General features: G+C 46.9%; 1 protein-coding gene across 7 annotated transcripts in view; it reads right to left on the reverse strand.

Annotated features, from left to right (window-relative positions):
• The window catches only part of JARID2 (jumonji and AT-rich interaction domain containing 2), a 228,932-nt gene that overhangs the window by 50,962 nt on the left and 152,095 nt on the right, over nt 1–25,875 (reverse strand). For 5 of the 7 annotated variants that reach the window (XM_061147590.1, XM_061147586.1, XM_061147589.1 and 2 more), the window contains one exon: nt 3,291–3,460. Coding sequence is in view for 2 of the 7 variants with exons in the window: in XM_061147586.1 (XP_061003569.1) it covers nt 3,291–3,460 (170 nt within the window). In the remaining 5 variants the exon portion in view is untranslated. Of the gene's footprint in view, nt 1–3,290; nt 3,461–12,711; nt 12,733–16,013; nt 16,035–25,875 lie in introns of those variants that run through there. The other 2 variants (XM_061147591.1, XM_061147594.1) reach the window with 2 other exon arrangements.

Here is a 25,875-nt window from a genome sequence, read left to right on the forward strand (position 1 = left end):
CCAGCCTGAGAGCATTTCTCCAAAATTATTTTAAAAAACATCTTAGGTTTCACTTCCTGAAATGTTTGTTCCATCTGACAAGTGAAAGAAGTAAACTCTATCTATGAAAGACGCGATTCTCCTATTTCTAGAGTCTGTCAATGTCAAAGACTCCAGATGTGATGTTTTCCCTAGATGCCAAGTAATTGAGTAATAAGCATGGCTCTCCAAGCAAGGTCCTCCACCAATCGCCAAAACCACAGAAAATATGATTTTACAAAATTGTGCACAAATAGGTGCACACTGCCCACACAAATTCCTCTCCAAACACAAGTCACACTCATTCCATAGGTAAAAACGTTCAGGACTAAAACCCATAATCGGCAAAGCAGTTTTCTGACATCCTAATAGAACAAGAACTGATGCTGAAGCTGAAACTCCAATACTTTGGCAACATGATGCAAAGAACTGACTCACTGGAAAAGACCCTGATACTGGGAAAGACTGAAGGCTGGAGGAGAAGGGGATGACAGAGGATGATGGTTGGATGGCATCGTCGACTCAATGGACATGAGTTTGAGCAAGCTCCAGGAGTTGGTGATGGACAGGGAGGCCTGGCGTGCTGCAGTCCATGGGGTCACAAAGAGTCAGGCACGACGGAGTGACTGAACTGAATAGAACAAGAACAGTGAATCTTCCTGCAGGGAAGTAAAGAGTTCAGGCGTGGCTCTAGGGTAGATTTGACTCCATTGGCATTAAAGACACAGCAGAAGAGTCCTACCAACACAGAACTTTAATTAGTGACCTGAGCCACCTGGTTGCTGATGGCACTGCTGACCCTTTAAAGATCCCTTCTTTAAAGGAGGCTCAAACTCCTCCTTCTAAGCACCTGGTCTCACTCCCCCTCCATCACCAATGACACCACCCCACAGCAGCCTCACTGCCCTTCTTCCTTTCACCCTTCACAGCCAATCTTGCACCTCTTTCCTGCTGGGCTTTCACACCGTCCTTTCCATCTCCACTCTCAACACTCAGGACCACTAGGCTCCATGCGCAAGCAGCCACGTCAAACCCAAGGGAGATGTTGGCAGGAGGCCCCGCCACCCCACCTCCCCTTCGTGAGGGCCAAGTGGTCCACACCAGACCATGATTACCCTCCTCCTGTATGTCCTGAGAGTCTCCAGGACTATCAGTAGACTGTAATGTCAAACAAAAAACTCAGCCCTTTCTCTTCACTTGGCCAGCAGTTCAGTCCGAAAGCTACCCGGTGCGAGAGGGTGGGGATGAAGAGCGAACAGAGAAGCCTGTCTGGGCTGTGAGGGCCACAGCAGGGTGAGAGCGTGTTCACACACGGGGTGGAGCCGAGTGAGAGCAGGGGCCGTGGGGAGGGCGGCGGCGGGGGTGGGCGTGGGGCACTCCGGGAAAAATGGGTTAGTAAGTAATTTGCAGATGTAATAGGAGCCAGCTTTCTCCAAGTTTAGTACGGAACAAAGAAAACCAGAAATGAACCCTTTGGTTCTAAACTAAACCCGGAGGTACTGGTGCTGACTTGTGGATTTTAACAGACCTAGAGACACAAATATACACACTTCATGAGCATGTGTGTACATGTGCACAAACATGCCCTTGCACACATGCATGAGTACTTAGTCACTCAGTCGTGTCCAACTCTGCAACCCCATGGACTGCAGCCCGTCAGGCTCCTCTGTCCATGGGGGTTCTCCAGGCCAGAATACTGAAGTGGGTTGCCAGGCCCTCCTCCAGGGGATCTTCCCAACCCAGGGATCAAACCCAGGTCTCCTGCATTGCAGGCAGATTCTTTCCCAGCTGAGCCACCAAGGAAGCCCAAGTATATTGGTGTGGGTAGCCTATCCCTTCTCCAGCAGATCTTCCCAACCCAGAAATCAAACCGGGGTCTCCTGCATTGCAGGCGGATTGTTTACCAGCTGAGCTACCAGGGAAGCGCACACACACAGACACAGACAGTGCATTTCCCTCCAGTAGCTGTGAGCACACCTCAGGCTCAGATCCCAGCTTGAGAAGAGTAGATGTTCCTTAAAGTAAACAGGGCTCCTTGGAGAAATGGCCCGTGCAGGCCCGAGGGAGGGGATACGTGAGATGCACCCAGGGCCCTCTGCTGTGCCAGGGAGCCAGGATGGAAGGATCTCAGGGAAACGTCAAAATAAAGGAGAGGAACAGATTACAACCTTCTGAACAAAACAGGAAATGAGTCCACACAGACACCAAAAAATGAGTATATCAAGTCTGGTAAGAAATGAAATAGAGAGTTTCAGTCTCCCAATGAAGTACATATAAATTGCAAAGGCTGCCAAGGGTCCACTTACAGTGGAAAAGCCTCACAGACTCCCCCTCAATCAGTGACCAACCTGTCCACCATCAAAGGACAGACTGAAATGCCGTGCCCCCAGCAGGATAGAGAAGAATTCCCTCCTATGATACTTTTGCCAGAAGGAGACTCCGCAACCTCCTTCCCCATCCTATGTTCTCCTCTCACTTTGCTCCAGGAGTAAACACACTCCCAAAATGAGGCCATGTAGACCCAAGCCCATCCTTCATTACAAAACTGCATCCTCACCGTGCTCTCTTGTCCATCGGTCCCATTCGTGTGTATTTCTATTTCCACTGTTACCTACACTTAGCAGGTTCTGCTGCTATTTCTCCCCAAGCAGCGTGGCAGGGGGAGGAAGTAAGCCCTCCCATAGCGTGGCTTATTCCCAGACCTCAGGACATAAAAGGAAAAGGGACTTCACACCCATCCACAACCAGCCCACCAATAATAATAAAAATAAAAATTACAAGACAGAAAGCCAAGTTAGCAAAAGCATGTGTGTGATGGTGGGGTGACAGAGGTCCTAAACGAATGTCAGGGAGAAACCAATTATAAAAATGTGAACCTACACACTGTGACACTGTGTGCTAAGAAGCCAAAAAAAAAAGGCGATTCAGGAGTCAGAGGAGGGACTTCCCTGATGGTCCAGTGGCTAAGACCCTACACTCCCAATGCAGGGGGCCTGGGTTCAGTCCCTGCTCAGGAAAGGAGATCCCATATGCTACAACTAAGACCCACTGCAGCCAAATAAATAAATACAATTAAAAAACAAAGAATCAGAGGAAAAGAGAAGGAAGACTCAAGCGCCTTCTTGGCGGGACCCTCATTTTACACTTCGACCAGCCTGGGAAACCACAGGTGTGCGGCAGAGAGACCAGAGTCAATGTCAACACCTGGGGGCGGCCGTATCCCTTTTCACTTCAACCAGGCTGCCCCCTTCAAGCTGGCAACACAGTCTTACCTCGAAGGCAGAGAAAGGTAAGAAAATCTTCTGTCTTAGGCTTCCTTTTAGAGAGGTCAGAAATTTGAGTAGCTGGAGGGGGTAACAATGGCTCCACTATCTTGACTGGAGTTGTGCTGGGACTATTCGGCTGGGATTGAGCAAACTTCCTTTGTGCTTGCAGCCTGGGCCTGGAAGAGCAAGAGAAAATTAAAAAGAAATTAAGCAGAGATAGGACGATATAGATCTACGTGCAGCAATAAAATCATGACACAAAAGAGAAGACAGACTCTTTGTTTCAAGCAAATTCTTTGTTTCTAATTAAGGTTCTGTATATCTCTCACATTCTCATAAACCACAAGCCTGCCTTAAAGGGCAATAAATTTGCTTAAAAGGCTGTTCTCTAAACTGATATATAACATACACCATAATCATGTGTGTATGTGTGCACACAAGCGCATGCCTGTGCAAACCACGTGTGTGCCTGGGTATTTCAAAGCCAGCACGCCGTATTAGGTGATGGGGATTAACGGCTTTGGTGCTTTCTGTATGCCACCTGCCACATTTACTTGGCAGTCCGAGCTCTAACAGGATACTGCCACAAACACATGCACAACGCCCTTCATGGAAGGACACTCCGCCCACCCTGGTCTTACACCCCAGAGGAAACAGCTCTCCCCACCTCTAGGCTCCAGTGACTCCAATCCAGCCACATAAATTCCCTACACTAATTAAATAAAGCATATAATACGGGGTGGGGTGGGGTAGGGTGGGGAAGCTGCACAGAATCTACTTTTCTAGTCTATTCAAAACCCGTCATTCACGGCCAAATCATGGGTTACCTTCTACCTGCACAGAAAGGCTAAAGCCCTGAGGGATTCAAAAAACTGGCTTTAACCTACCTTCAGGCCTCTTCCCTATTACCATCCTACATAGACACCAACTCCGTAATTCATCCACTTGGTGTCTACAAATCACAGCTTCCATCTTGTTCATTTACACAATTTTATGAGTCAGCATGCATGGGTGTGTGCATGCTAAGTTGCTTCAGTCATGTCTGACTCTTTGTGATCCTGTGGACTGTAGCCCACTAGAATCCTCTGTCCATGGAGATTCTCCAGGCAAGAATATGGGAATGGGTTGCCATGATCTCCTCCAGGGGATCTTCCTAAGTCAGGGATCGAACCCACATCTCTTACGTCTCCTGCAGTGACAGGCGGGTTCTCTGATGACTACCGCCACGGTTAGCCCCTTACATGCCAGACAACCCATTAATGTGAATCCTAATGAACCTTGCAAAGGTTTCTTTACTTCTTTCTTGAATGCTATAGCCAACAGTTAATTTTCCTTTCTCTACCTGAGGACTTTTACTCTCTGCAGAACTGATTTGACTTTTACCAAAAATTGCCTATTAGCTTTTCCTTGAATTTTCAAGATCTCAATGCCTAATGGAAAAGTAAGCACCTCCAAGGGTGTGAACCTGTATGTGTCTTGCTTTTTTTTTTTTTTTTAATTTTTTTTTATTAGTTGGAGGCCAATCACTTCACAACATGTGTCTTGCTTTAAACCACCCCTCTGGCCCTGCTCGTGAAGATGCTCAAGAAATAATCTTTGAGGGCAGGGGAAACCAACAAGAATTCAAAGCAGACCCGTGGCACGGGGCTTTAAGGAGATCCGCTCAAACCCAAACTGCCATCACTCACTGTGCGGGACTGATAAAGCCACCCCAAATCAAGGCTGCTCTGAGTACAACATGTGTTTATAATTCTAAAGCATACATGACTTTCCTTAACTACTGCTGGACTTAAATAAAATAGTAAGCCGAGTATCTTCAACTGCTGATGCACAAAATACCCTACCATTTTAAGTTAGCACTCTAGTATTCAACAAAGCGCCCCCAACACACACACACATTTTCTACTAAGTAAAAATTACCCTTTAAGCTTAACCTCCCGTGTCCTGCCCAGAATCAACCCTTGCCTCTCTTACAACACACTAAAAACACCCCTGAATAGGTCATCTTCCCAACACAAAGTGACATTTGATCAAAAGGAAGATAGCATGACCGCTGCTTACTAACTGGGCAACAAGCCTCTGTCTTTAAAATCTACGAACATCACAGCTAACAAAAAGCACTTCAGAACCTAGGAATAACCAGAGGGAAACAGCTACCGAACACAGTATTAGAACACAGTATTCATGGAAAGGTAAATGCCTTTAACAGAAATTCCGAATGTTGTAAACAGTTGAGGGAAGAAAACAATGCCCCTGTTCCTCCTGTGTGACTGGGAACAAAGAGGAACATTTCCGGGGCAACAGACTGTCCAGAAGGCAAGTGAACAGAAGTGAGTCCTGGGAAAGTCACCAAGCCAGGGGACTGACCTTCCAGAAAGATCAGACAGGGGCAGGGGTGACCGATTCAGAGACTTAAGAGGTGTTTCTTCTGGGGGTGGACGTTGGGGGTGGGGAATACATTTATTGGATATGTGACAAAATAAAGGAACTGTAGGGGATTCTGTTCCTAGTATAATGTTGCAGTTATGCAGAAAATGGGGAAACCCTGTCTTTTAGAAACACAAAAGGAAATATCAGTATTTATAAATAAAATGATACTATGTCTAGAGTTCACTTCAAAATCAGAGAAGAGCTGTGTTTCTCAAAGTGAGACGAGGATCCGATTTGCATTTGGTTCTCCCTCACTTTAGATTTTCTGTCTTTTACAAATGGATATTTTTATCAGATAATTACTATAAAGGAAAAATGAAAGACATAAACTACAAGCTCAAATTTATTCAACAGACATCACTCTGTTCAACCACTTGAATGTGCTCACCACTCAGTTGTTATAGTCAACTCCCTGGCACCAGGCAGCACGCAGCCCGTGCCTTCAGCAGCATCACTTTGAAGAAAGGAGAGGATACAGGAAACTAGACAGCGGTCCAACAAGCCACACCCTCTCCAGGTCCCGGCATCCTAGGGATGGACTGAGCCCAAAGAGAACTACCTCCTCTTCTGACAAGCTCATCCTCTCCTCCAACCTTCCTGTCATGTGAAAAGAAAACCCCTGTCATGCTTTCCTGCTAAAAGGGGTTTTAATTGGCCATTTTACGATGTGTACATCTTCATTTAAATGGACACAAACTCACGCTCGGCTGATTAAAGGGGCTTTACAGAAACACCGCCTGCACGTGAACAGGATGTTCAGTGTTTATTGCTTTTCCCAAAGTCAGCAACGACAAATACCACACATTATTATGAATAGCCAGCCGAGCCTGAATGAAAAACAAACACGCAAACAGAGATGACAGAGTGGGACACGGCAGAACATTCTACAATTTCAGAACCTCAAAGATAAATGCGCCAACTGCTGTTCAAATAAAAAGCACTTTGTGCCTGATGACTTTCTCAGGGAGGTTATGAAAAATAAGGGCATGAGAGATTAAAAAACGGCAGTAAAATAAATTACCCCTCAGAGGAATAAGCCAAGCTCCCAAGTGATTAACCATTTGTGAGACTCGGATGAAAGCAGGAACTAAAGAACAAGACAAACCAGTATCTTGTTTAAAGAGGCCAGAATCCGTGCTTCCCAGAAAGCTGGGCAGGTCTGTGCTTTAGGCTTTGTGTGCAGAGTCCCAGGGGATTAACAAAGGTGCGACGTTGCTTTGCGGGCTCCACGGGACAAGAGAGTTTGAATGACACAACTCAGAAGACAAACCCATGGAGGATGCACTCTTAGCCCCGTGACCACGTTTGCAGAATCGGTGATTCATTCCAGAATGTCTGATACAAAGAAAATGAGTGGGTGTTACTAAAACACAGAAAGTGGGGTGGGGAGGTACAGATGTGCTGAAGAATGACATTATCTGCCTCCAGGGGTGTTGTGGAAAGGAGGAGGCTGGGGTGCAGGAGAGGGCAGGCAGGATGAGACCCCCACCAAGAGCAGTGGGGCTCCAGGAGGGCCGGCACTCAGCGGCTGAGCATGACCGCAAGGTGGAACCCACTCACCCCTCCACCAGGGGACATTTTGACCAACACCACCTTCCATTTGATTACTAAGGTGAAAACATATTAAAATGGAAATTTAGGTTGGGGTGTCCCTGCTGGTCCAGTGGTTAAGAGTCCTGCCAATGCAGGGGACACGGGTTCAATCCCTGGTCTGGGAAGATTCCACATGCCGTGGGGCAACCCAGCCCATGTGACACAACTACCAACCAGAGCCTGTGTGCCTAGAGCCCGTGCTCCAGAACAAGAGAAACCACAAGGAGAAGCCTGCATACCCCAACTAGAGGGTAGCCCCACTTGCTGCAACTAGAGAAAGCCTGCACCCAGCAACAAAGACCCAGTGCAGCCATAAAAATAGGAAAAAAAAAATTATAGGTTGAACTAAGGGAGTTCAGAGCCATCCAGGGGGTGAGCTGGAGACAGAATTGGGTTCCTGGGGCCCCAGGGAAGAAAACAACAGAATGTGGGGCCTCCAGAGGCTTTCGGGCTAAAGTTTAGCCAGGATGGTCCTTACTGTCCACTGATAATGCACAGAGCCGGAACGTAGAAAATACAGAGGGCGTCTGTCCCCGACACAATCCACAGGCGTGTCAAGTGGAACAAGACTCACTTCAGTGTTGATATTTTATTAACTCATCAAGGATGGAATTTTCCTTACAGAAAAACCCCTTTATGCCAGGAAGGTCAAACCCGCCAGCAAGCCAAAGCAGCAAAGCAACTGAGGAAGAAATGTGTAGATACATGCATATATGGGTAAACACATTGAGGGGAATCTTTTATTTACAGTGTGTTAAAACCCAGAGTCGATGGGCAGTGAGGGTGGGAGAACAGAAGTGGTTTTGGATCAAACCACTGCTATTCCTCACCTTCATGGCATAAATGTGGGTAAGTGAGATAAAGGACTAAACAATTCAGACAGCAAGCTCAGAAAACACAGAACTTGCTATCTGAACCGCTCCCCACCCCCACCCCCGTCATGGTTAAGGCCATCTGGGGTGTTCCTTCTCTAGGAGCTCCTTGGTACAGGGGCCCCCATGACAACCCAGTCTTGACAAAGTTCAGCTCTGCTCCTAAGAATCCCATTTAAGCAAACATGCCCCAAAAGGGAGGGGGAAAATGTGTTGAAGTGAAAGTCGCTTTACTGATCAGATCCCCCAGAGTGTCGCTCCATGCAGAAATAAACCTCCCAGGTTCCCAGGGGCCCTTGCTTCCTCCAGCTGGAATGTTCTTCCCTTTTATCTCACCAGGGCTGGCTTCTTCCCATAATCCAGCGACGGGAACATTCCCGTCTGCTGCGTTTTACCAAGTCACGTTTCCCACGTCTCTGTTCAAAAGTCACCTCCTCGGAGGGACTGAGCCACTCTCAAGTGTCACGTCCCCCTCGACCAAGAGCTCATCCCTCTGCCCTTCGAGGGCCTAGAGAGCGGGCTCGCCCACAGTCGCCCCCTTACGGCCTTTTCTGCACGCGCAGGGCTGCTGAGTGTTGAGGGCAGGCTTCCCGAAGGTGCTGAGAGGGAGGGGAGGAACACTGCTCAACTCTTCGTTCATTCTCCAGCAATTACACTCATTTCTGACGGTCAGACTGCAGGGCAGTTCGGAGCGGCGGGGAGACAGCTGGATGGACGTGAAACAGACCCAAGAGCTATAGGAGAGACCTGTGGTGCTGCCCTCAGTAAGGTTACTGGCCATCCGAGGACACGGCTACCAAAGTCAAAGTCGCTCAGTCATGTCCGACTCTCTGAGACCCCACGGACTGTATAGTCCATGGAGTTCTCCAGGTTAGAATACTGGAGTGGGTAGCCTCTTCCTTCTCCAGAGGATCTTCCCAACTCAGGGATCAAACCGCATTGCAGGCGGATTCTTTACCAGCTGAGCCACCAAGGAAGCCCAAGAAGACCAGAGCTGAGTATTCAGGGAATACCAGCTGAGCTATCAGGGAAGCCGCCGAAGCCCAGTGGAACTCAGTCTCGCTGTTCCGGCTTCACGACGTGCTGAGGCACTCACAATTTCAATCGCAACCACTGCCGCTGCTTACTAAGAACCTACGCAGCAACGTGCCCATTAGGAGCATCGTCTACAAAAGCAGGTGAAGATCAGGTCCTGGCTGCCAACCTGCACCTGTGTTACAAGGTACCATTCTACCCCAAGGCGTGCCACTGCACTCCACGCGTCCACACACAGCACAACTGACTTCAGGCCACAATCTGCTGGCCCAGGTGGAAGGTGCCGCCATACACCCCTGCACATGGGGCCACCACTCATCACAGGCTGTTTGTACTTTTTGATGAGCTGTGGGAGGGAGCAGAGGGTCCATCTTCTTTCTCTTTTCTCTTCCATGCCCCAAGCAACACAGAAGAATCTTTCTCTGATGTGGGATTAGCTGGCATGGGGGTCAAGAGCCCCAAGAAGGTTTTGCTTGGTCACTTAAAATTTGACCCAAATAAATCAACAAATAGATTTCATGTTTAGGTGAAAAAAAAAGTATAGCACCTTTATGGGAATAAAGCAGCAGACCAGAATAAACACTATCATTATTTTCAAAATTCACAAGTACATTGCAAGGCGAAGCTTATAAAGAAAAGCCACTGGTAGCTGACAAGGACCTGTGCCAAACATTGTTTTGTTTTGTAACACTCTGCCGGTGCCTCCTGCTGCTGCTGCTAAGTTGCTTCAGTAGTGTCCGACTGTGCAACCCCATAGACGGCAGTCCACCAGGCTCCTCCGTCCATGGGATTCTCCAGGCAAGAACACTGGAGTGGGCTGCCATTGCCTTCTCCATGGTGCCTCCTTCTGCCCCCTCCCAAATCCTGCACTGAGAAGCTTCCAGGGCAGCCTGCCATTCGTGGCCCTGGGGAGGGGGCTGGGGGAAGGAACGGGGACATATCGTCTCCAAGTCTCCTCTGGGGTTATCCGCAGCATAGAGTTAACCAGCTTACTGCTATCTGCACTCAATCTCTAGGGCAGCCCTAAATATGTCACAACAGCCATTTCTAGGTTAATTAAATTCCATTTCTGTCCAGGATTTCTGATGGTTTACAAACCCAAGGAGGATGCAGGTATGCGCACAACTCAGCTGGACAAGGCAGACAGCAGGGGGACTAGGTCTAAAGCAATGCCCAGTTGGCCCTCGCGGAGGGCCGTGTATGCCAAAGACCGGCGTATTAACTTAATTTTCCAATATTAAAAATGTAAGCTGGTAAATCCAATTATTTAGATTACATCCCAATTCTAAACAAAGAGCCAGGCCTGGGTGGGAGGGGAGGCTGCGCGTTCATTCAAAAAAGACGCCATGCTATGTCTGGCAAATGCAGAGTGACCAGCATAGCCAGGCTCTTTGTGACAGTGTGGGAGCTGGTCCTGAAGCCTTGCCAACTTCCTGAAAGGCCTTTTCAAAAAAAAAAAAAAAAAAATTCCCATGTTTCTATCCCCAAAATAAGTACCCACTCTATTCTACCCCCAGACACACACACACGCACACATACTACAGACCTGGCAGCCAGTCAAAGAAACAAGGGTGGGTGTGTGTGGCTGAGTGTGTATGTGTGGTGGAGACGGTGGGGGGTCGGGCAGGGGATATCCCCTTGCCCAGGGCAAGCTGCCCACCAAATTCAAATCCGAGTGCAGTTGTGGGCATACCACACAGGATGGCTGTAAACATCCTGTAATAGTAAAGAGAAAATAAACACATCCTCAAGTGAACCCGGAGGCTAGCACAGAGCAAGTCAGAGAAAACTCAGAGACAAAAAGCCCTAGCTCCATCCCTCTGTGCTCATACCAACAATGGTGATGGCGGTGTGGGGTGGCAGGCGTGGGGTGGTGGGTGGGCGGCCTCTGTCTCAGAGGCAGAAAAGGGAGGTCGGTGGCTCCCAGACAAGGTTTGCTACCTGGAATGCCTGCTTCCTGGTACTTCTGGAGATCGTGTTATACTGGTTCAGGGGCCCTGCTTCACACAGAAACAGATGAAATCGTTTGTTTACACTAAAAACCGCAGGATGTTAAATATTTGCAGCACTTATCTTAATTAAATTACACAAGCAGCTATTTAGAGTAAAAAGTTGCTATGAACCTGATTTACCTAAAGAAACTTGTTTTTGGTTGAATCTCCTTCGAGATGAATCTTTAAAAGGTCTGTTTGGTCAGAGTGGTCCAAGAGAAAGAACCGTGGTATCAGAAAACCTGGGCTGCTTTGGTTCAAGTCAACTTACGACCTTGAGCAAGATAAGCCTCTATTTCCTTGCTGGGAAAAGTGGGACGGGGGAAGGGGAGGACAGACCTAGGAAAAGGAGCCAACTAAGGGTCTTTGTAGTTCCAGTCTTCTCTGACCTCACCTCTAAAACGTGAATATAGTAATTCCTGTAATAAATCCTCTTGCATCTGTGATTTCATAATTCTAGGTGACAAGTTCTGCATCTTCTGCCTGTGCCAAGTGGGAAATACAAACCTGTATTTCCAAAAATGCCTGTGCTGCTAAAGACTATTAGTACCTACTTCCTAACTAGGCTGTCAGGCAAAACAGCAAACATGGTAACTTTCAGATATGTATACTGACTTGCACTTTAGAGAAGGCAGTATAAAATTTTACATATAGATGCCCCCCCCACACACAAAAAAAGATGGCACAATGCCAAAAGTTGTTCCATAATTCCCTTAAACTAGTAACAAAAAAACTATCTACACTCTGCTTTCCTAAGACCCAGTCCTCCCAATTAGGAGTAAATAACTCATTCAAGAAAACACATGAACTTCCTTCAGAACTCTGAGACACCCTCAGGAAGGCGAACCTAACTACTCATAAGTCTATTCATCACCTCCACCCGAAAGGCCAGACCAAGGAGAAGGCACATACTGCAAACCCAAACCACTGCCACATAGGAAGACTCTCCAGATGCTCACAAACACTGCACCCTCTCAAAAATCAGGCATCAGAGAGAAAAGGGAGCCTTCGTTCTCTTCAGTTCAGGGGGAAAGGGTCAGAGGAGGGAAAGGAGAATAAATAATTACAAGATACAGCATCTTCCCAAGCAAAACATTACTTGAGCACATAAATCTCAGGCTGAGAGCCCACACAAATGATATGAAAAGTAATATGCAGGCCCACATTCGATCCCATTAATAAAATGATGCAATTACGGGTTTGGGTTTTTTTTTTTAAAGTTTGATGCGGCATCCTCAAATGTCAAAGAACCAAGGCTGCCTGAAAATCCTGACTCTGTCATGATCAAGAAAATATTTGACACTGACTTCTTTTGTGCTCTCGAAAGCAACCATGTCAAATTTGAGAGGGATCAACATTAATCAACAATTAAAGCGACAACGAAGCCCTTTTGTTCTGTCAGTCACAAATGTCACACGTGTTACACTTTACCACCAATGGAAAGCCGCAGGTTTCACCACCCTCAGGCGGCGTAACCCTCGCCTTCTCAGGGACCCGACTCCTAACCTGGGATGCAAGCGCTGCAAATGCTCTTCTCCACAGTCCCGTTCAGGGCAGTCTTGAGCAAAAGCTGTATCTTTACAGCAAAATAAGAAAAAGATAAACACTAGTCAGAAGACCAACACAAGGATGTTAAAAGTCTTAATCCAGCCAGGATCTGGCCAAAGAAATTCCTAATACACTACTGTACTATAGTTACAGGGTGCAAACGAATTATCTGAAGGATGGTCAGTTGTAAAAGCCTCAAAGAGCCAACTGAAACACAGATCTGCCTTTCTATTCTCTTTCGAGGTAGGACTGCCAACTGTTTTTAAAAGTACTATTTCAACAACAACAAAAAAAGCCCAATAGTTTCTCAATTTTAGGTTACTCAATACCCAGCTGCAAACTACCAGAACACTCCTCGGTCCCAGCAGAGACGACAGCTGGGGAGGGGAGGCTGAATAACTCTGTGAGGCAGGAATCATGTTTTACTTCTTGTTTGAAGGAGAAAGCAAAACTACCCTGAGAAATTCATCCTGCAATGCTACACAGTTCACTCATTAAACAACAGAATCCAGTGGAGTCCTAGCAGTGTAACTGAAAAGTCAATCCCGAGGAAACCTCCCCCCAGGAATATTATCCATGGAGCTGCGAAGGGGGTGAGACTGGAAACTCCATCCGCACATAATAAACCAGAGCACAGAAGCAGTGCTCAGAGCTCTAACTAGTCCCTGAAAGACACGGAGTAGGCTTCCTTCAGCTTCACACATCCTCTGCCTCTTGGACAGGGGTCTGCTTTATTTAAAGGATGGACAACTTCCCCGCCCACTGGAAATCCCATGCAGCAACTCACACGCACCAATAGATGGCAGTAGAGAGTCTTCAGACACCAGGTCTGGGCTCAACTCTGAAAAGGGAATTTGGACTTTCGCAGATTTATGACAAGCCTGGCATTAACCAACGTTTAGTACCTGCACTAAAATCTAACAGCAGGCTAAGAAACCAGCCACTGTTTATAGAAAGGAAGAGAAGAACAATGTTAGCAATACCCTTTCATCCAACAACTCAAGTTCCTTGCTTGTATATAGAAAATACATAGCAACTCACAATCCAACAGTTTATATACTGAATATACACCTAGGGCTAAAGTTCAGGGGACTGTTTTCTGAAATACGTTCCCTCCTCTAAAAGTGATTTTTACCACTCAGAAAAGTAAGAAAAGGCAAAACTTAAAGTAATGTATCGTGGTTCTCATAGGCTTCATTCTGGGGTTCTGATAGAAAATTATTTAGCAGGCTGAAACACAATCATATGTAATTTTCCAAGTATGCGTGTTACTTAAGCTTTCACCAACCAGAGTGCCGAGGAAAGTTTGTTCTGTGCTGAAGCGATGCACTACAACCCATACACGGTCACTTTCTGAATGTTTTAAGAGAAGTCCAGGATTTATGACAGCAGCCTAAACATAGAAAACACGACCATAATCAAAGAATCTGTTAGCCACTAATGAATGTAAGAGCCATTATCCTCCCCACCTCCACCCTCAGCGCTTTGTGACCCTGGAATTTCGGTGTGTTCTCCCAATGAGAAACAGGAGTTGACAGCATCCCAGACTCGGCCCAGGCTCCGACTCTGAGGGACACACAGACACAAGAGTGGCACAGAAGCTTAAACAACAACCCAGGAAACTCAAAGGAGCTAAAATGGAGCCGTGGCACAGAACTCACTTTCCCTTCTAACAAGGCTTAGAACACCCTGAACAAACGCTGAACTTCTACCAGCATTCAGGGCCGCACAAGGTAACCGCAGCAGGTCAGGAAGCAGCATTTCTGAACGGCATTGCTGTATCAAACCAAACGAGTGACCTCTTAAGCCAGACAGGCCGGGAGAATGGAGGCCGACTCACACCTTCCAACCCAGACACAAGCCTCTCTCATCCATACTCCTAAAACCCACCGTGGGGCCTAGGACGCCCCTTTACAGAATAAAAGCCGACCTCAATTCTTCCTTGCCAACCATCTGGGAGTTCCAGACCGACTCTGCAGGATAGAAGCCCACTGGCGCTGCACCTGAGGTCAGGGGGCACTAGGTGGTAAGGGTCACGTCTGTGCGTGGCAACAGATGACAAGCAGACACTCAAACGTCTGCAGGACACACAGGCCCACCGTAAACATGTGCGGCTCACACGTACCCTCACAGGAGTCTACCGACAGTGTCTTATGACTAGATTGCACTTCCATCACAAAGTTTCTCCAAGAGAGGAAAAGTCCGTCTGACTCACAGGAGCCTTGTCATCAAGTTCGTCATCTTATATCCATTCAACAAACACAACCTGCGGTTAATAAGATGAATGACTTATCATGCCTTTCCAGAGATGGTATGTTTGTATTTGCTGAGATGCTATAAAAGCAGCTCAAAGGGCTTTCAAAGGATTTGAGCAAAGCCAGCAGCAGAAACCCCAAGAGGTGAGATTGGGGGTACGCAGAAATCCAAACAAGCCCTTCTCTTCACCGGGTGCTGTAGATGACTAGTTATCCCCTTTCAATCTGGGACATTCAAATACCCTGACAAATTCTGATTCCCACTGAGCTCCAGGAAACAACCAGAGGAAAGTCCAACCCCTTAGGCAGGATTCAAGATAAACCCCCAAGCCATATGCATCATCACTTTAGCAACTCCAAAGGACTGAAAGACTTCCTGTTCAATTAAGCCTTTCATTAATCTTTCCTGCTTGAGCCCATTTTCCTGTCTGTAAACAGGAAACAATGAAGCCACAGGGCAGCTGCCTTCAGTGTCGCTCATCCCCTCCAAGGAAGGCCACAGGTGTGCCTGTTGTCCCAGGCGCTGTAACAAGGCCTCCACGAGGCCAGGTTCCACTCCTCTCCGTGTGGTGCTACAAAAGAGAAGGGTGATTGACAGAAAGTAGAGAAAGGAGGGAAAGAAATGGAGAGAATCCAAAGCTGCTACATGATCCTAATTAATTGTGAAAAATCGAGGGTGGGGGGCATGCCTGAGTAGAGATAATTTAACTAATAGAAACCAGAAACCTCCAATAGTAAATAAAAGGAACCGTCAACATTTATGAGCTTAAAAAAAAAAAAAAGAAGTGACACACACACACACAAAAGACAAAGTGACTAACCCTTGAGATTTTCTTTTTTAACCCCCAACTCAAACCTAGCTTCCATGGGTCCTCCCACACCAGGAATAATCAGCTTTCGTGATGTTTCCCATCAGGAGATGTGTTGTTTTCCTTTGTTCTCTCCCATCCCACTGCGCAGACAGGAGATGAAAAAACCTCTTCAACTGACTGATGAGACACTCACCAAGGGAACTTCCTTTCTGCTCCTTTTCACTGTGCATCACCACCAGAGGTGAGCCACCTCTGGAGAGAAACAGAGCCCCAAGGCTCAGGTCAAGGACATTCTTGGTGGCTCAGTAGAAAAACCCGCCTGACAATGCAAGTTCGATCCTGGGGTTACGAAGATCCCTAGAGAAGGGCACGGCAACCCACTCCAGTATCCTTGCCTGAGAATCCCACGGACAGAGGAGCCTGGCAGGCTACAGTCCATGGGGTTGCAAAGAGTTGGACGCGACTGAGCACGCACTAGGCGCAGTTTAAGGGAGGGTGCTGTGGGGGTGACAGGAAGGAGGGGGCAGAGAAGAGAACAGCTGTCACATTTTCCCAAATGGTCAGAACCCGTGATGTGCTGAGGCATCATGGAAACCAATGACATCCTTCCCGTCTCTGCAACCAGATGATTAACTCAAAGAAACAGAAGCTACTAAAGCCAAGCACCTCCCCCCCAACCCCACTGCCCCCATAGCTGGCTTTAGCAAAATGCCAGGGATGTGAGCTGGACAGACCTGAATCCTGTTCATCAAGATGTGGGTGGCAGGTCGTGGAGGCCAGGAGGTGCAGAACTAATCACTTCAGAAGGAGTCTCTCCAGTTCCACCAGCCTAAACATGCTCTTTGATCAAAGAGCCATCGGTCTTCCACTGTGTCAATCCGATGCCAAACACCACCCTCCCAGCCATCCATCAGCCCTGGGAAGGGCTACAAGGCCCCACCTCCACCAACCTGTAAATGAGCCTGTAGGAGAACATTTCCAGCCTCTCCCCTCCCAATCCAAAATACCCTCAGAGACCAGTGATAACAACCTCACACTCAAAGACGGCCAGCAGCTAACCCTGGGAACCCAACTGGTTTGCAGAAAGATGGTCAATTCACTTCCCCTGTTTAGTCCCTCACCTGTGCCCCTCCCCAGGTTTATCTTTGTCTGTCTCCTATTGCACACAATTCCAGATACCCCAGATTTACCCAGGGCTTTCTGAAATGAATTAGTTCACCTGAGTTGCAGAGAACAGCAATCTAATGTCACAGGGGTTGTAGCTGTTCAGTCACTCAGTCACGCCGGACTCTCTGTGACCCCACGGACTGCAGCCCACCAAGCTTCCCTGTCCTTCACCAACTCCCAGAGTGTGCTCAAAAACTCATGTCCACTGGGTTAGTGATGCCATCCAACTATCTCATCCTCTGTCACCCCCTTCTCCTCCTGCCCTCTATCTTTCCCAGCATCGGGGTCTTTCATAGACGTTCCCCTCACAAATTACTGTTTTCTCTTTTTATGTTACATAATTTTAAGCACAGAAACTGTTACATGCTCTACAGACAGAAACTGAATGCACTGTTGAAGCTGTTGATGCCACCAGGTAAGTCAGATCTCCGTGTTCTAGATTTCCAGGGAACTGGCAAACGCCTTGCCTTCCACATCTGACCTTGAACTGTAGCGCTATGGAGCAGGACAATAGAAAACAGGACCTGGGCCACACCAGGCAGTTAGCCCCTACAATAACTTCCCTCTGGGACAGAAACAGGCTTGGGGAGCCACTCACTCACCAGAAGAGAACTTTCCAGGAAGAAAGGTACAGTTTATTCCTTCCTGACCTCCCTGCTCAAAGCAAACAATTACAAAGACAACCTCACATCCCCGGGCTTTTAGGCTGATTAGCTCCACAATGAAACAATAAAACCACCAGGTTAGAGAGCAGAAGTGTGGGGCAGGCTCCCGGGGGCCTGAGGGCTGAGTGGGGGCCCTTTAGAGCCTCCCACAACCCCAAATAGATGGGGAAACAGTGACACTTTATTTTGGGGGCTCCAAAATCAACGCAGATGGTGACTACAGCCACGAAACTAAATGACACTTTCTCCTTGGAAGAAAAGTTATGACCAACCTAGACATATTGCATATTAAAAAGCAGAGACATTACTTTGCCAACAAAGGTCTATCTAGTCAGAGCTATGGTTTTGCAGTAGTCATGTATGGATGTGAGAGTTAGACTATAAAGAAAGCTGAGCGCCGAAGAATTGATGCTTTTGAACTGTGGTGTTGGAGAAGACTCTTGAGAGTCCCTTGGACTGCAAGGAGATCCAACCAGTCCATCCTAAAGGAGATCTGTCCTGGGTGTTCATTGAAGGACTGATGCTAAAGCTGAAACTCCAATACTCTGGCCGCCTCATGTGAAGAACTGACTCATCTGAAAAGCCCGATACTGGAAAAGATTGAGGGTGGGAGAAGGGGACGATAGAGGATGAGATGGTTGAATAGCATCACCGATTCAATGGACATGAGTTTGAGTAGGCTCCAGGAGTTGGCAATGGACAGGGAGGCCTGGCGTGCTGCAGTCCATAGGGTCGCAAAGAGTCGGACACAACTGAGCGACTGAACTGAACTGAACAGTCCCAAAGCCTGAAGCCAGACCTTTGGGGAACTTACAGAAGGAAACAGAAACAGCAGGTGAAGACTCTCAGGGCAGGACAGCCCTCCAGACTCTCATCCTTCCAGAAACCTAACTCATTTTAAGTGACTGAAAACAAAGTACAAACACTTGACAGGGAAAAATGCCCTGAGGAAGACACGTGGCAAGGTTGGGGAGAAAAGAGATCCCTCGCACACTGTCACTGGGAGAGGGAATTGGTGCAGCTAACTCTGCAAAACAACACGGAGGTTCCTCAAAAAATTAACAGAACTACTAGGCGATCTAGCACTCCCACTTGTGGGTATTTATCCAAAGGTAAACGAAGTCACTATCTCAAAGAGATGCCTGAAACCCCATATTCACTGCAGCATTATTTACAGTAACAGCCAAGATGCAAAATCAAACTAAGAGTCTGTTGCAGGACGAATGGATAAAGAACACACACGCTACCAGTATACTGCAGTATTATTCTGCCATAAAAAAGGAAGCTCTGCCATTTGTGACAACATGGATGGTCACCCAGGGCATCACACTAAATCGGACAGAGAAAGAGAAACAGAAACACTGTGTGATCCTTATGTGTAGAATCTAAAAAACCAAACTCAAAGAAACAAGAGTAGATTGGCGATTTTGTGTGTGTGTGTGGCCAAGATAAAAACTTCCAGTTATAAGATGAGTAAGTTCTGGTGATCTACCGTGCACCATTGCGACTATAGTTAATATATATCATATACTTGAAAGATTAAATTAAAAAATAAAAGTGCATTAAAAAAATGAGGCAACAGATTCACTAACTAACCTCACTGTGGTAATCGTTCCATAATATATACATACAGCAAATCAGGCCGTACACCTTGAACTCTGCACAATGTTATATGTCAATTATATCTCAATAAAGTTGGGGGGGTGAGGGTGGGGAGAGAGAGACAGGACAGGACCCAATGACTAACATTCAAATGTAACCTAACATCCCAGAAATTCAAAATAAACTAGCCAGAATGAAAGATTTAACTTGGTATTAAATCAAGCATTTTTCTATTAAAATAAATCCAAATCTATTTATGGAGCAGAAGGAAAAAATTTAAGACAGACCACAAAATGTCAAAGAAATGTCCCAGATACAGAAAGCTGAGGAACCCTGTTCTATTGTTGACCGTCTATCTTCTCATGACCCCCAGAGAGATGAGGAAACAGTGGTTCAAGACAAGTATTTGGTGACCTGAACAGGATTAAGCCACTACTGAATACTCTTAAAGAACGCACAATAACATTCTGTCAAAATACTTGAACCAACAGCCCACGGAATGCACATAATGGAATTTTGAGGCACTTGGATAAATGAATGGGTTCATTGCCTGTTGAGGGGCAGGGAGCGGGAAGGAGCCTCTGTTGTCATGGTGACTGTAAACCAATGCATTCCTTTCCACACTTGACAGTGGTTAAAATAAACACAGATGAGAACTGACCCTATTTGCCCTTGCAACAATTCTGTGACATTCCCTCTCCCCAGCCTTCTCCTCCGGGGAGCTGCTCCAGCCCACTCTTGCTTGCAGGCTCCACCACTCCCAAAAAGAAACTCTCAAGCCGAAAACACAACAATATCATTTTAAAAGATAAAGCCACTGAGAAAATGGAAATGAGAACATCAGTATATAGAACTGCCTTTCATGGCAAACATGACTAGAAGCATGAATTCTGTGCTCCAAGGGACAGCAACAGGGTTAGTTAGTGTCATCTCTCCTCCTCTGATCTAAAACACAACATGTTTTCTAAGACAGAGAAACTGTTGGGCACACAGTGAACGGTGGAGACAGACTTATGGAGGTGTGTGTGTTTTATGGGCAGATTCCCCCGCTGGGTATAAATTAAATCAATCCTGTGCAAGCTGGAGCGCGTGGAATCAGGGCGAGGACGAGAGGTGCGCTGGCAGCTCCGTGTGTGCATGTTCTTACCCCCACCCCACCGCTGTCGTGCACACACACATTCACACACAGGTTCTGGAAGGGCTGCGGGGAAAAGGCTTGCTAGAATCATGAGAACAGGGACGGGACGGGTATCACACTGTCTGACTGGCAGCCAGACGCCATGGGTGAATACTAAGTAGGAAACAAAAGAAGAAACCAGTTGCAGGAACATAGGGTGGTGGTCGTTTTGGGGCTCAGTCGTGTCCAACTCTCTGCGACCCCTGGGCTTCGATGCCCGAGAGGCTCCTCTGTCTGTGGGATGTCCCAGGCAAGAATACTGGAGTGGGTTGCCATTTCCTCCTCCAGGGGATCTTCTCGGCCCAGGGGTCGAACCTGGATCTCCCACAACATGGGCAGGTTCTTTACCAGCTAAGCCACCAGGGGAGCCCACCGTCCACTTTGGTGAGTGTTTTGGAAGCAGGAAAACAGTATTCCATTCAGTATGCCCTCAAGTAGGGCATACATACTGCATAGAAACAACTACCTAAAGTCAAATTGCACCAGAAAAAAAAAAAAAAAAAAAAAGAGGTGGGGGTGGGGAAGAGGTAGCGTGCAGCCAGCGACCTATCTATAAATAATTTCAAATAAACCGCAAGGGAAGGAACGACATCACAGTTGTGTTTCTGCACAAGACAGATGAACGAACTGAGAAAGGAACTGTCTGGAGACATCTCAAGACAAAGACCTCAACAGGCGTCATCTTAAGCAGGCATGGCAAGAGCGGCTACGGCCCCAGATTTTTCTATGAAGGGAAAAAGAGGGCAGAAAGATGAATTCGGGCCACGCTGCACCCAAGGGGCTGAGTAAAGGTTTGTTCAAAGGCAAACCCAAAGCAGAAAACAAGATGATCACAGCTCACCAAAGGAAAGAAAAATCCGATTCACTGAAATTCTTACCTGAAGAAGTCACACAAACTATCAAGTGGCCACCAGGGAAGAATACAGCTGAGAGATCAAGTCTTTTAGGAGCAAAGGCTGAATCTACCTAATGACAGTTATCGGCCCCCCAGTTCTGAACCGTGGGCATCACCTCTGACCCTTCACACAGCGACTCTACAGAGAACAGTTACTTAGTATTTGGTGAAGGACAGTACTATGCCAGGAGCTTTAAACTATGGATAGCATTTAGCCAAGTGGCTATCAGACTGATCCTCTGGACGGCCTGATCAGCAGCAGCAGAGTTGCCTGTGAACTCATTAGAAATGCAAAACCTCAGATCAATGGAATCAGAAACCGGTGGGGGAGGAGTGAGACACTCAGCAAGTCCTCCAGGTGGTTTCCTACACACTCAGGTGGGTTAGAGCCAGCCCTATAAGGTGCTGTGGTCACCACTGATCAGACGATGAAAAAGGGAGGTGCTGTCAACAGCACAGTAGCAAGTATCTCCATTATCCCAACGCTTCAGCTCTCTCCACTGCATCCTGCTCCAGGGGAATCCTGTCGGTGATATTGGACACGGAGGCCCGTTTAAATGGTGAGGCAGCTGGCATCAGAGACCTACTTCCTATTTTAAATGAACAGACCAGACTGACTCCAAAGTGATTTGAATTCTGGATGTGTCTTCTCCCTCTTTGATAAACTCTACGTTCAAAGGTAACACCATAAATGGGCACTGCTCCCAGCGTGGTTAGTCTGCCCACTTAGGCAGGCATGCCTGGGAAGAGGCTCCTGACCGCTTTCATTTGCTAAGAGAAGTGTGTCCCTTCCCACCGGAAGGTGTGGCTACTGGCTCAAGGGGCTTTCAACAAAAGCAGTTTCTAGGTTCCTAGATTAAGGATCAACAATGGAGACAGAACCTCTCTGGGAAACCCGTGGGTGTCACTCTCCAGACTGACATCTGTAAGTCCCTTCATTTCTCACACTGCTTCAGTGTCTTCAATACCTCCTCTGGGTACAAATTTCATTGTTTTAAGTATGAATTTTAAGGTATTTGTCTGGACAGACACAGGAGAGTGATGAAGATGGGCAAGAGCAAGTATCTATCCTCAAACTGCCGACATACTGAAGTGTGTCCTGTTCATCTGAGAGGGCTTCCCCAATGGCTCAACAAGTAAAGAATCTGCCTGCAATGCAGGTGGGTTCAATCCCTGGGTCAGGAAGATCCCCTGGAGAAGGAAATGGCAATCCACTCCAGTCTTCTTCCCTGAAAAATCCCATGGACAGAGGAGACTGGCAGACTACAGTCCATGGGGTTGCAAAGAGTGGGACATGACTGAGCAACTAAGCACGCATGCCCATCTAAGGCTTGAGCAGAGAAATCTGAACAACATGGGGAAGCATTTGTCTGCACCACAGGTAGTAGGCGTAGAGGCGGCGGCAGTGATGGAAAGGGCTCCAGAGAAGGCAGGTACGAGCACGCCTTCCCCGTGCTCGCTGGCATCACTTGCCACGACCTTTAGAACACACAGGCCTCCAGCACAGAGAGAAAGGTGCACGGCCTCACCCTCCTCTCACTTCAACAACAGCCCGAACTCAGGGCAGGAGGGCACCTTTCAGGAGACACACAGAATCCGGCTGTACGGACACGATCAATAGACATTTTGAGTCGCTTCTAAATCAATGCAAACATTACTAGACATTCTCACCGTGAGGATTCCCAGTGCCTACTCCTTCCTAAGCCTTAGATTTCTCATCTATGGCCCAGGATGATCTGACACTCAGATGATCCAGAAGGGCTCTGTTTACCCCGGCCTTGTTCCATGAGACCGGACAGCAGGAGGTCTGAAAAATGAAGAATCAGGGGAGACATTACAGCCAAAGAGCTCCAACCTCTCCAAAGGGGAATAACTACAAGCTCCAAAAAGACCAAGTGCCAGTCTGGAATACACAACGGCATTTGCCAGAAGAGCAAGTCGACTACAGTACAAACGGTCTGCAGGTTGTCACAATGGATGCCAGTGTGATTCTTGGGGGCAGAGGAACAGGCTGAACAAATTTACAATTATGTTCTAGAGAAACGACTGAAAACAGCATACATTTTAAAACTGCTGGATTCCCATCATGCACAGTTCCAAGATAACGGGGGAAAAACAACGTGTCAATTAATGAATACAGCATAGGGTAATCATAAAGTACGTCCCTCCCCACAAGACTGGCCTGAATTGTGCCCATGGTTACTTGAAACATCCTCTACAGACCATTCCTTTCCCAAGAGGCTACAGCAGCCACAGTGGCCTCTGGCTTGGAAAGAAGGCCCAGGAATCCCATCACCGCCAGATAAGCAGGCAATGACAAAAACAGCCTTCCCACGAGATAACCACCAATAACCACTAAATGGATTTACATCAGAGCCAATGCCTGCTTCATGTTATTTTTTAGTTATATTATCAGGGAACAATTTACTTGACTCAGTAAAACAGCTGCCTATTATACTGTTATATACTCCACAAATAATATGCTATGAGAAAGTACTTCCTATGAAAGAAGCAACATCTCAAAAAGTTCTCCATTCATCTCCAAATATGTCTGAAACCAAGTATGAACAATAGGACAAAGATTCATTTTTAAGACCTAGCTCTTGTTTTCCTTTTCTTTGTTTTCAGTCTCTCTACATTTTATAAATGGTAAACACCAGGAAATAACATTAATGCCAATTCCATGTAATTGAAGCTTTCTATAAAGTGATTATATGCACTATTCAATCTTTACGGAGTAAATTATCTTCAAAAACTACACTTCAAGAACACAAATAGACAGAAAGCTAAGTCTTCGACCTCTGGGAAAGCCAAGACTGGAAAGGATAACAGGGTCAGGAAAAGCCAGGTTATTTATCACCATCATTGAGAGAATGTTTACTATCATGGAATTCGATGATCCAGTGAAATGTCTCAAAATACTAAAGGTACTAGGAAACAGTAGTCAACATTAAGCTAGAACCACAGGGCCTTCAGACAAGAAGGCATTTTTGCCCCCTCACTTGGCATCACCAATTAACAACTGCTGGCAGAAATGCAGTCACCAAAATACTGTAGTAATCTGAGAACCTGCCATGAAAGCAGAAGTTAAGGCACTTGCTTATATCCTCATCAGAGGTCACAAGAGAGGCCCCGAGGAGTCATTTTTACAAGTTATAGCTCAGTTTCTGTATAGATTGGGTGTAGAATTTTGGACCCAAGAGATGTTATGGAACCAGAGGAGCAGTAAGAAGGGATGGGAAATAAGTTGGGAGGGGACAGAAGAATAGTATACTACTACCACAAACCAGCGTCGTGTGCTCCAGTCTTCCCTGACCCTTTAGAACAAATACACACAGGCAACACTTCAGACACACAAGTACACACACCTACCTTCCAATATGCTGAGAGGACATGAAAGATCTGGATAGTCCAAAGAGGAAAATACGTTTCCCGAACAGAATGACTCCTTTAGGAAGATTCCCTTTCCATACACTCTATTTGGCTACTCTTAAGAATGTGTTTACCTTCGCAAAAACAGACAAACATACCAGACCCTCTGCCAGCCACTGGGGATACATAGGGGATACAAAGATAAACAAGGACGGGCCCATCTGTGAGGGAGCCGAGGGCCAAACCCTCTGAAAGCCTGAACGTGGAGTGAGCACGGGAAGACAGCAATGATCGCTCAGTGCCCACCCCGACTCCCACCCAAACACCACCTCGGACGGATGCTGCTGGGCCCACACTCATCCTCTGGGACGGGCTCTGAGCTAGTGGGAGAAGCTCTCAAGTTATTTGAGGAGGATTACACTCTGGAAAGATTCTGTTTACAGATCAGCGCAACTGAGCCTAATTTCTTGCCCCATATTTACCTAATTCCAGGGGGTAAAGCCCCATCTATTATTATGATCTCTTCTTTAAATTTCTGAATTTCTCATAGCAGAAATGAACCAAAAGCTTGCTGCTGACAAGTCACTGACATTGCTGTCTTCCCTCCTCGGTCTGTATTTGAGAATCCCTCCAGCCAAGTGTCCCTCTACCCAGTCAATTCCACCCTCCAAATGAAGGGGAGGGAAGGAAGAAGGGGAAGCGTAGGGTGGGGCTGACAAGAACACGCTATTCTCATCTCAGTCACAACAATGTGCACTGCTTTTAACTGAGCTGCTAAGCAGCCAATAAGGTGTCGACATCAAGGAACGTTCTGAATAAAAAGCTGTGTCTGACAACCCTGCACAAGCACTCACGTGTGAACCACAAGTGACACTAATGGCTGTCACCACCTTTGCAAACGAGGTGGCTCCAAACCCAGCACCTAGTGCCTTTCATGTGAGACGTCTGGAACCAGCGTCTCCGTGCTTGCTCTCAACTTCATCAAGGACAACTTAGGAACTGGTGAGACATTTCTGGGAGGGTCAGATACAACAGAAAAGATCAGGGGCGTGTTTATATTTGCCCTTTGGGGCTAATAAAAGAAAAGGAGACAAAAGCATGTGACAGAGATGTTCCTATTGAAAATAGGTGGAAAAGCGTCCCTAGAAGAGGAAGGAAGGAAACTGGTACCCAGTTT

The sequence above is a fragment of the Dama dama genome, chromosome 7 (genome assembly GCF_033118175.1).
Source record: "Dama dama isolate Ldn47 chromosome 7, ASM3311817v1, whole genome shotgun sequence".
Classification (NCBI taxonomy): Eukaryota; Metazoa; Chordata; class Mammalia; order Artiodactyla; family Cervidae; genus Dama; species Dama dama.